This window comes from Urocampus carinirostris, chromosome 12 (assembly GCF_059441175.1).
Source record: "Urocampus carinirostris isolate Australia breed hairy pipefish chromosome 12, RoL_Ucar_1.0, whole genome shotgun sequence".
In the NCBI taxonomy this organism is placed as follows: Eukaryota; Metazoa; Chordata; class Actinopteri; order Syngnathiformes; family Syngnathidae; genus Urocampus; species Urocampus carinirostris.
In genome coordinates this window covers 18,154,015-18,166,080 of record NC_142360.1, presented here as the reverse complement: position 1 = coordinate 18,166,080, position 12,066 = coordinate 18,154,015, and the positions used below count along the sequence as shown (strand labels likewise).

Here is a 12,066-nt window from a genome sequence, read left to right as displayed (position 1 = left end):
GGTTAGTTAGTGTGTAAAAGGGAAAAGTGTGAAATGCTTTTTTGCCCCAATGTAGGAGTTGTGTATACATGACATTTATTCATCTAACAATATCCCACAAGGAAACACGACCGTAACTTTTTGCACGGCCCATATTAAATGTCCATAATTGATAAGTAATCCTTGCACTAATTCAAATTTCATTGTGCCCTGTTTAGGTGTAGCAGGCACCGGTCCTTTTGGGCATGACATGTAGGGGGCACTGCCATACAAACTAATGCCACTTACACTTAATCATAAGGGAATAAAAACTGCAATGTCAAAGCGAAGCCACCAGAGAGCATCTTCAGCATCATTTTTTAAGCAGACATGTTGAGAAACAATGCAACCGCTTCAAGCATTTACAAGTACTTCACCCAAAAGCATTACAATATAAGTATTTTCATGGATTTCAAGCAACCATCTAAACTCAACAGTACAACAGTAGCGGTGACCTACCCGGCAGATTTGTGTGGAGTAGCTAAGCAGGGTGCTGAGGCTAATACTGCTTTTATTCATTGGCAGGTAATCTTTCAAACTTCCCAAAGGAAGGAACTCCATCAGAAGCTTGGTAGCCCGACCGCCTGTTCACACAAAAGGAGATAGTGGCCTTAATTTTTTTTTAGCACAAAATGCTTTCAAATGTTGAGCTGGAAAATCATTTTTTTCCTACTTTAGACAAAAGTTTTAACAAAATCCTCATTTTCTAAATACAATACAAGACTAAGTTGGATGTGTTCTTAAGCGAGCGCCTCTAAACACAAGAATTTCAGTATATGAGATTTTTATATATTATTTTTTTAATCTACCTCGCTATACAAAAGAAAATCAGTCCCAGGGGGCCATCACTAGAAGTGCTTACCGCTTGTGACTGCTTACTACCAGCATCAGTTCATCTAGTTTGCACATGCAAACTACTATAGGCAACAACAACAAAAACTGCCGGTTGGAATTGGGGGGATTTGGTCACTAAATGACTTCCAAAGTTGTCGACTTCCTAAGGTGTTGACTGCCAGGCGTCTAAAAAAGGCGGAGTAAGGGGGCCGGGAAGATGTTACAAGGACATCTAAATGTTCCACATGACTACACAGTTGATTTACACTAATTATTTTTTAATAATGTCGATGTTATCATTAATATTATAATTGTTGTTTTTATTATCATCATTATTTTATGAAAAGTACAAACATGTTTAATGCAGGCTTTGCGTTGGGGCGTGAAAATTGTCGGATAATGAACACATCGGTGGTACAGAAAAGTTTGCCGAGCACTGATAGAAAGTATTCCCATTTTACAAGCGAAACAACTAAAACTTGAGTGAAAAACGAAAACTACACATAAATGGGCAAAATGTACCAGAATTGAGTAGTCAGCGAAAAATTGGTAAAGTTACCTTCCTCTAGGCAAATGCCCTTGTACTTGACAATATTTTCATGGTAGAGGGCCTTGAGTATATTGATTTCACAGGAGAGATTGCCCTTCTCCTGTCCGTTGTCAGGCTTGAGCGACTTCACCGCCACCAGTTCGCCCGTTCGATCACCTCGCGGATCATAGCGACACAACTCCACCGTTCCAAAATGGCCCTTTCAGGAGGCAAAAGTCACATTATTAATCACAATAAGCTATAACATATTTTCGACCAAATAACCACATTTATCTATACATTCCATTTCCTCCCTGGGGTTGGAATTGGGGGGGGTTTGGTCACCTAATGACTCCCAAAGACAGGTGTTGCGACACATCGGTTTGGTTGAGTCAGAGGGCTGGTAATCCCTGCCTCTGTATCCCTATCCCAGAAAGAGTCAAGAATGTGAATGTGTTCTTGACTCAAGCCACCTGCCACTAGGGGGATATGGCTCCGGTATATACATACATAAATACATACATAGATACATATACAATTCAGACAATTTTAGTGGATGAAGAAATGTTCAATGAAATGTAACTTGTGCATGAAAATGCAAAAGGGAAGGATTGGATAGGCTTCTGTTTTCTTTTTTTCCTAATTTATTGCTGGGGTAGTGGATTTAGGACTCGGTATTGGCATAGATGAAAAATTAAAAACAGTACCTCAATCAACCTATTTTTCCCTCCTGGCCCGGCCCCTATGCAAACTTTTGTGTTCCAATGCCACCCACCACTCAAAACGTTTGCCCACCCCTACCTTGTGCCCATCAGTCCACATCATGGTGATTTTATACATGAAATGATGAGTCTTAATTTTTTCAACACATTCCCTTTTTCCAAATCACACTTTTTTTAACTAACCCAGTTAGTTAATTTGTAACATATGACGTTAGTCACAAAAAGTATCACACTTAAAGTGTACAGAGTAAATACAAGTATTAATTTAACTTAAATTTGTCGGGCTCGGGCAGGGCCAGGCTATAATAACCGCGGGCCAGGTCAGGCTGGATTTTTTTAGACCCAATCTTATCTCTAACTTGGAGTAAATCGTAACAATACCTTAGTGAACATATGGTCTTTACCTATAGAGGATTACATTAACACTGCTTATTTCACTGTATGCCGTCGTCAAACAAACTCTTCCACTGTTAATTATCAAACTGAGCAGAACCATATTATTGGGGGTTTTTCAACCGACTCCGCCCATTCTAGCCTAGTCTTAACACTATTAAAAGGGTTTACCGCTCCCAGTTTTCTGATAGTCCTTAGGAATCTGTTTTCAAAGACAGTCGGGTCCACTTCAGGCGCAGGTTGCTGTTCAAAGGACGGATCTATAGAAATAAAGAAGCAAAATATTTATGTTCCTTAGAACTAGGGCAGTATTGCACAAAAACTGAATTAAAAAGACACTGAATAGGCACATTTTGTCTTAATCAGTTGCTAGTTTGCAGAGCCAGGATCACTTAGGAGCTGGAGAACATTTGGGATATACAGTATGAGCGTTCACAGAATCCTCAAATAAACCCTCGGGTTTGATCTCAGAATTACGATTCGGAAATTGGAAAAGTCTTTTATGGCTGCTGAACAAGAAACGGCTCATTACACCTTTTCAATTATCACCAAGCTTTGAACTACACCAACCAGACAATAACAAAATATGCAAACACTAATATACCTAGATTTTGCCTTCTCCTGGTTCTTATTTCCTAATCTAGTGAGCATCTAAGAAAAAAGAACTGGGCTGAGTTTCAGGCAAACCTTTCAATTGTTCCCGTTACCCGGATAATTTTGTATTCCTATTTTAAAGCACTATTGCACACATTATCCAGTTTGAACCAGTTAAGATCATGGGGTCCCACATTGGCACAAGAGTGAGGTTTAGTGCCACCCCTGCATGGCTAGATGGTTATGACAGTACAGGACAATCACTATATTAGATAAGACAGACTTCTTCCACATCAGTCTAAAAAAAGAGTTGTGAATTCAATCTTTCCGGTATCCAAATAATATTCAAATAATAATGTGGTTCCCATTTCAAGTATAAATAGCTAGCATTCAAGATAAAAGAACCAGGCCGAGGTTCAGGCCGAACCTTACAGGATAAACTTACTTTTTTCTTCCAGTTTGTCAATGTCTCTCACAATAGCCCTGAAGAAAGGTCTCTTCTTTGGATCGTAGTTCATGCAGTGAATCATCAGTTCAGCTAATTCTCTGTAGTCGGGCGTTGGAAGCTGGCACTCCGTTTCATAAAACCTCTCCTTCTGCTCGTGACCAAACAGAATCAAAGTTTGGGATGCATTTGAGACCCAAGACAAGAGAGATGAATTTCAGTTATCATGCATACTTCTATGAGCCTCTTTTCTTTAAGTGGAACTTCTCCATCATAACAGATCTCCCACAGGGTGGTCCCGAAGCCCCACTTGTCAGCTGCAATGCTCAGTGTTGACACACTCTTCACACACTCAGGGGCAATCCAGGGTATGCGGTTAACACACTCTGAAGAGAAACAGGTTGGTTTTTGAAAAACACTTTTCATCGAGGCTTTCAAACAGTGGTCCCCCAACTATGGCCCACGGGCAGGATACAGCCCGCCTTCTCATTTGGTCTGCCCTCCCTGAACAATACCAGAGAGCATTTTGACATGCAATATTTTTTTATTACCTAAAATAAAACTCAAAGTCTGTGTGCACAATTTTGGATGCAACTGGATTCGAACCCAGGTTGCGGCAGTGAGAGCACTGAACATCGGGTGTTTATCTCGTTATCAAACTACCTTTAATCACAGTACAACAGACAATAAATGAATCATTATATTTATAGTAAATACAATAAAAATACATTTTTCATTGTATTTATTGTCATTGCAACATGTAAAATGCACATCGAAACTAATATTTGTCTCTGTTACTTTAGCTAAAAATAGTGTGCTAATAAGATAAATTGCACTGCCTTTTTTCACAATCCATCTTAACCACAGGTGGTTCAGTGCTCTGACAACTGAGCTGGTCTTGAACCTGTTAATACTGTGTATGGCACAACAGAAAGTGTATGTTCCATAGACTTGTTTTCTGTGAAGAACCCAAAGAGTGTTATTATGTTATTTTGTATTTCACAAATAGTGAAATTAGTTATTTTCCGACTTTTGTCCGTGAGGAATCTAGAGAGGTTATTTGGCTCTTATTTAATTCATTTATATAGTTATTATTTAATTCAGACTTTTGTTATGTAAGGAATCCAGAAGGGTTGTTTGATTGTAGCTTCGAGGAAAACAATACATTTTGACATTCGGGCACTACTGCAACCCTCACACTTTCTCTGTTACAAACTGACCATGCCCTCTCATCAGAGAAGGGAAAAGCAACGTGGCCATCACAGAAAAAAGTTTGGGAACCCCTGATTTAAAATATGATCACTTGCACAATGTCGATTCTCGTGCATGTCTTTGAAGCGTACTGCGTAAAAGAAAAAAAGAGCACACCAACAAAAACATTGTTTTTGGTTTGGTGATCCAACACTCAAGCTCACCTTCTCTGGTGAGCACAGTGATGGGTATTCCTGGGTCGCTCAGCTTGATAAAAGGCCCTCCTTGGTCATCGTCCAGCCCATCTCGAGCGAGCAAGATGTTCTTGGCGCACACAAAGCCGTGGACCAGCCTCTTGTCTTCCTACGTGTCAAAATTAAATCTATGTTTGCGAGTTGCACATGGCATGCAGAAGTGTGTGTGTATCTTTCTCCCTCACCAAATAGCTTAGAGCTGAGGCCAGCTGCTTAGCCACCTGGAACTTCCAAGCCGTGCTCAGTTGGCTTTGCTGTCTCCTCATGAACAAATCCAATGGTCCAAGTTCAACAAACTCCTCCACAATGATATCTGACAAAGAAAAAGGGTTTGCGAAAGGTACTTTTCTGCAACACACCGAGAATCCTGACACTTACTCTCCAGATGGTGGACACACACTCCATAAAGCAGTATGATGTGTTTGTGGGAGACCTGCCGCATCATGCTTGCAGTCTCAAAGAAGGCCTAGAAAAAAATTAATCAAATATAATGACCACTTTGGAATGTGTTACATGTGCACATATAATGTTGAATCTCACCAGGGAAATATCTCGATGTCCTGAACCCAGCACTTTGAGCACCACCGAATACTCTTGGAAAGATCCGTAACCTAGATCCTCATCATTTTTTACTCTTAGTTTGCCTGAGAATATATTGGTTCTCGTGCCGGAACCAAGATGCTCTTCCTAATGCACATCAAGGACACAAATGCATTGAGATTACAAAAATATTTTGTTTCTTTTTTTAAAGTCAAACCATTGACTGCATACTGTAGTTTCTGCACAATAAGGAACACCGGATTATGAGGCGCACCCCCGAAAATTAGTCTTTTGTGATAGCTTTTGTTTGTATAAAAAGCACACCGAAAAATAAGCCGCATATAATTAAAACAACATTAAGAGTTAGGGTGGCACGAAAAAATTAAAAATGGGTACCATATTTGTGCATTGATTGATCAGTGGAAAATATCGCTAAACACGATTGCAATAAATGAATGCACCGGGAAAACGAACCAAGATTGAGGTGGGGAGAGTCGAAATCGTATCTACTAGACTACTAAGGACACTGACAATACAGACGACACACAAAAAGGCATTAGGTTTAACATCATCACATTTTCTTTAGCCACAGTGCCATGTTGTTCATGTTAATATTGGGTTGAGCCGCAAGAATATTGTAAGACATTACACTGGTCTGTGGTACAGAAAAGGTTGGGGACGACTGGTGGTTTGAGGTGTTTTTATGTGTTAGAGGGATAAAATGTATGTATTGTAAGAGTAACGTCCCACTTACTCGATGACAAATATGATAATACACCGATATGCATTTCCAATGTTTTCAATACATAAAGCGTCCTACTAAAAATATTTTGATACAATATATAAAAAAAAAAATACAATTGAAGGAACTATCCAAACAGGATTAGTGCAAAATATTACACCACAAAAAAATGTTACAACACAGAATACTGCATATGCATATACAAACACATTTGATGAAGTGTAGAGTGAAAGGGCACCTGTTCAATTTCTTCTTTATGAATGCGATGGATTATGACCTGGCTCTCCTGCATTGGTGTCAGAGGTACCGGTGCTCTATCATTAGTGACCACCAGCAAATTGGATATTTCTACAACACATGTGTTCCCAAAACATCAACACAAGATAGAAATTCTAATATTACAGTAGGCATACAAGTAGAATAATAGTAAAGACAGTAGTAAATTAAGTAAAAGAATATGAATTACAGGTGGAAAAAATGTGGGACTCATACATTGTTGGAAAAACAAAAGTACACACATTGTACTGTAGTTAGTGTTGAAGAAAATACACAATTGCACAGCCACCAACAATTACCCCTTAAATTGTCTGTAATGTAAACAAATAAACATGACTTTAAAAAAATCCTGATCTTATTTCAGTTAGTAGAGTGGCAATTACGACCTCAAAGTAAAAGATTAAAATAAGCAAATCTGACACCTAAAATTTATTAGTTAAGAATATTATTCCATGACACAACTATTTTGATTTTTTTGCACTTATAACGAAGACCACATCATATTTTATGTTTTAGTCTTCTCTCATCATCGTCATGCTAATCTATCCCTGTTTAAAATCATAATTTTCATAATAGCCTTATGATAGCGATTGGCATATCTTCACTAATAGGAGAATCTCCATTTTTGTCAATTTTTACTATGTTGCTGTAGTAGAAACTTATATAGATACTCATAAACAGTGGTACCTCTACTTAAGAATGTCTACATACACATTTTTGATACAAAGGAAAAAACAAAACAAAACAAAACAAAAAATTTATATATATATAAACAGGGTGTCTCGAAAAAATTTACTCACTTTTTATGTGTTTCGCGACGTTTGCGCGTTATCAGCGTTGTCTGGACAATAATGGTCATCACTTTGAACATTTGCGAACATGATTCTTCAATTACATTTGTCTCATGTATTCGATGCTATTTCACTTCACTATGTTCATAAATAAAGGTTTTCTCATCATTCTAAGAGTGATGACATTTTTTGAGACACCCTGTATATATATATATATATATATATATATATATATATATATATATATATATATATATATATATACACACACACACAAATACAAAAAAGTTGTTCAGTCCAAATCATATATATTTAGATATTGCTTGTACTGCCAACTTAGATATTTGGCTATATTCAACAGACATGTTACCTCGGGGTTGAGGAGGGCAGCAGCGGAGCAATCTAAACTGGAGATTGTCTGAGCGAAGACTCTGGCCCTCCAGGTGCTCCAATAACTCGGTGAGACTAGGCCTGGCCGTTTCTGTGCCAGAAAGCCGGAATTCGTTTGGAGTGACTTCGATCTGGAAGTTTTTATACTGCTTGACAGAGCGGGATTGCTCAAGGTCCATCTAAATTGAGGAAATTGAGATGAGAGAAGTGGGCTAAATTAGTGAAATTTCCTACAGTGCTGCGGAAGAATAGACAGGGGGTTTTGCTGGAGAAGTGAATTGTGTTATCAGAGTAAAAAGTGAAAATATAACTTCTAGCAGATAGGTTTGATTGAAAACTAAGGAGACATCAAAATGAAGCAAGATACCTTATCGCATACCACCGTGATGATAATGTACTCGTAGTGGGTGCAGCTCCAGCGAAGAATGTACATGCCCTCTTCATTACCCTCCTGGCGCAGCTTTTGAATGGCGTACTCCGTACTGAAGCAGGAAACCAAATAGGACACCAGATATTTCAAACTCAAACAAAGGGTAAGAAGGCAGAGGTATTCTTATGTTGGGATCAAAATAAATCAATGGTTAAGTTTCATCATCATGATTACGGGCAGCAACAACCGCTCTATAGGATCATAAACTGATAAAATGTGATTAAATTAAAAAAAACAACAACTGTATAACCACTCCAAAAACTACAACAAAAATATAGAATTAGGTTAAAGAGTGTATAGAAAAACAAAGAATCAGCATAAATGAAAAGAAAAGAACAAACCAAATGGGGCCATGGCAGCCATTGTTGATATTGTGCACCACAGAAGATGGAGCCACCTCCTTGCACAAGTAGTGATGGGCATCCACTGTCAGCCTAAAGTAGCCATCCACCAGGGCTGCAAAGGACAGGGCTTCAGATGAAGATGTCAAATGCAGCTCCTACAAAAGACAGGTGCAGACAAATATGTATTATTCTTATGTTTTAATCATAAAAGGTAAGGTAAACTGGTTTGCAGATTTGAGGTTGATTTAGACTCAACGTTGTCCTACCATTTTCTTGTGATCCTGTCTATGAATTGTAACTGTGGCATCTTTTATGGCAGCATGCATGATCTCGTGGAAATCACAAAATCTCTTCCAGCCTTCATCTGCTTCCTTTCTTCTCAGATTTTGATTCCGCTTGTTCTTCTTTGACTTGCTTTTAAAATTCACCAGCATCTAGTTTGATGATACACAAAGCTTTTATCTAAGTAGAATCAATAAATGCACTTAGGTGACCATTTTGTATGCATTTTATTATTCCTGCTGTGCAATGTAGGAATTAACACAATTTCAGTTCAAGAAGAAAATAATTTCAAACACCAATGAGAATTGATCATACATTCAGTCATTCATCCATTTTCCAGTCACTAATAAAAAGGGGGGCGGGATTAAACATCATATACATATACTGAGCCTGGCCTAGAAAATTATGTTATTATGGTTAAAATGAGTTGAAATATCCAAAGAATGATAACTGTTTCGCTTACTTTGGGGGGCTTCTTCCTCCAGGAAATGCCTGTTGTGCCAGATACACATACTTGTACATCTTGCCAAATAACCATGCTCTGGTTTGGGCTCTGATCTAGGACCTGGTTGTAGTACACTGTGAACACAGTCGTGGAACATAGCTGTGTTTTAACAACTGGCAAGCAATTTAAGAACCTAATTATTACTATTCAATTTTAAAAGTAATGATAAAAACATGAGAGTGCAATAATGTATAAAATAAATGAGACATCTAATATCCCCTTTTTTTCTCAATAAGATGTTAAATAGTTAGCATACTTTTAACAAGAAATGTTACAGCGTATGCACCTCTACATCGTATTTTAAAGTGTCCCACTAGTAGTGTTTTTGGGTGGCATCATTTTGCGCTAATCATTTCATGTTCAGTCATTTACTTTAAAAATATCCATGTGTATATCTGAAAATTGTTTATGCACTGAACAAAAACGGAATATAAAATGAAAAAAATCCTACACAAATAAAAAGTAGACTGTACCGTGAAAAAAGTATTTGTCCCCTTCCCTGATTTCTGTGTTTTTATTTTGCACATTTATCTCTCACAAGGTTTAAGGTAATCAAACCAATTTTAATATCACACAGAGACAAGCCAAGGAAATACCAAATGCAGTTTTGGAACATTGATTCCATTTATCAAGGCAAAAAAAGAAATAAACAAACCCTGTGTGAAAAAGTAATTGCCCCCTAAACCTAATAGCGAGTTGGCCCGCCTTTGGCAGCAATAACAGAAACATTTATGTTAATTGGTAATGAGTATTTCACAACGCTGCGGAGCGTTGCTGTGCAGTCCTTTTAGAAATTTTGTGATTAATGGATGTAAATGTGGGGGAATGTTGGCCCACTCTTTTTTGCAAAATTGTTTCAAATCTGCCAAGTTTCTTAGCATGAACTGCCGTTTAAGGTTACACTAAAGCATCTCAATTGGATTTAAATCCGGACTTTGACAACCTTTATTTGGGTTTTTTGAGCCATTCAGAGGCGGACTTTGCTGATGTTGTCCTGCTGCATGATCCAAGAGCCCTTGAGTTTGAGGGCACCAAATGATTGCTAAATGTTCTTAAAGATCTTCTGGTTGCCACCAGAATTTATTAATATGTCAATCACAGAAAGTTGTCCTGATTCTGAGGCAGCAAAGCAGCCCCAGAACTTCAAACTGCCACCACCATGCTTTACTGTTGGCATCATTCTTTTTGTCAAATACTGTGCCATATTTACAGGAGCTGTAACAGGCTGCACACCTTCCAAAAACTTCAATTTTTGACACATCAGTCCACAGAAGGTCTCTCAAATGGCTTGAGCATAATCAGGATACCGTTTGTCAAAAGTGAGATGACTCTGTGTTCTTATGTGACAGCAGTGGTTTTACCCAGGAACTCTCCAATGGATGCCATTTTTGGCCAGTGTCTTTCTTATTATGGAGTAATAAACACGGACCTGAACTGGGGTTCCTTTGCTCCCTCAGGACCAGGACAACTTTCGGTGGTTGACGGGATAATGAATGGCCCAAAATACACCCCACCCCCCAAAAAAAAGGCTGGATTTAAATCCAATTGGGATGCTGTGCTGTGTCCTTCAATGGCAGTTCATACTAGAAAAAACTCTCCAATATGGCAGATTTGAAACAATGTTGCAAATAAGAGTGGGCACAAATTTCCTTCACAGCGTTGTGGAAGGACTCATTACCAAATGTTGTAAACTTGCATTTCTGTTATTGCAACTAGGTTCAGAGGGGCAATTTCGTTTTCACAAAGGGCCGGACAGGTTTTGATTCTTTTGTGTCTTAACAAATGGAATCAACATTTAAAAAATGAGTTTTGTACTTTATTGGGTTGTCTCTGTTTAATATTGAAATTGGTTTGATTATCTGAAATATTTGTAACTGATAAATATGCAAAAAATACAGAAATCAGAAGGCGGGCATATACTTTTAAACTGCACTATACAAATATTCAAAACTCATTCCTCCATCTGACACCCAGTTTTTTTCTTACGAAAGGTCTTTTTTTCTTTTAGCTCTTAGCTTTTTTAGGGGCTATAGCTTGAACAGAACGTGTCAAAAAAAATACAAAATGCATTCTTATTCAACTTAAAATTTAAGTAAATAAATAAACCAAAAGTTGTACCGAAATTTCCTCCATTCACGACATCTCCTTCTTGTGTCACACGAAGTGAACTGGGCTCTATTATCTCACTGCCCATTCCGTTGGTCAACCCCTCCATAGTAGCCAGATATTTAACTTTCAGGTCGTACAGGGTGACTTCGCTGTCGCTGACGCTTATAGTTCGGTTGTTGAATTCGCTGAGGAATTTCTTGAAGACATTGTTGATGCGAATCCGGGTCAAAAAGTTTCTCTGTTTAAAGTTTGCATCAAGCATCTGTGGAATAAATCGTCTATAACTGCAAAAACAGGAAAAGAGAAAAATGTTACAATCAATTGATAGATGACAATTGTGATAAATATACAAACTTTATCTTTCTTGTTATTACAGAATTTTCCGGATCATAAGGCAAACCCTCAAACCCCAAATTGGCCAGATATTTAAACGTGCACCTTATGAACTGGTCTGCCTTGTGTACGGGAAAATTTAAAATGCATACTGGTGTATCATCATGCTTGATAAATGTAAACTGATCATTAATTGCACACTGACCATAATTGCATAATAATGGTGGCAACGGGGATTGAGTGCCGAATATTAACAGCCAGGTTACTAAGATAATGATTATGTAACTGGTAATAGGTTGCATCTCATTATCACACCATTTTTATTCACCGAACCAGATACTATG

General features: G+C 38.0%; 1 protein-coding gene across 1 annotated transcript in view; it reads right to left on the bottom strand.

The window, feature by feature from the left end:
* jak1 (Janus kinase 1) overlaps positions 1-12,066 on the bottom strand; it is a 44,591-nt gene that overhangs the window by 11,392 nt on the left and 21,133 nt on the right. Inside the window, exons 6-21 of the mRNA XM_088350516.1 lie at positions 11,399-11,673; positions 9,239-9,354; positions 8,760-8,927; positions 8,491-8,648; positions 8,087-8,201; positions 7,700-7,898; positions 6,501-6,610; positions 5,521-5,667; positions 5,359-5,446; positions 5,166-5,293; positions 4,951-5,089; positions 3,770-3,921; positions 3,536-3,686; positions 2,668-2,756; positions 1,412-1,601; positions 478-602 (exon numbers count right to left, since the gene is read on the bottom strand). Of these exons, the coding sequence (XP_088206642.1) occupies positions 478-602; positions 1,412-1,601; positions 2,668-2,756; positions 3,536-3,686; positions 3,770-3,921; positions 4,951-5,089; positions 5,166-5,293; positions 5,359-5,446; positions 5,521-5,667; positions 6,501-6,610; positions 7,700-7,898; positions 8,087-8,201; positions 8,491-8,648; positions 8,760-8,927; positions 9,239-9,354; positions 11,399-11,673 (2,350 nt within the window). The remainder of the gene's footprint in view (positions 1-477; positions 603-1,411; positions 1,602-2,667; positions 2,757-3,535; positions 3,687-3,769; positions 3,922-4,950; positions 5,090-5,165; positions 5,294-5,358; positions 5,447-5,520; positions 5,668-6,500; positions 6,611-7,699; positions 7,899-8,086; positions 8,202-8,490; positions 8,649-8,759; positions 8,928-9,238; positions 9,355-11,398; positions 11,674-12,066) is intronic.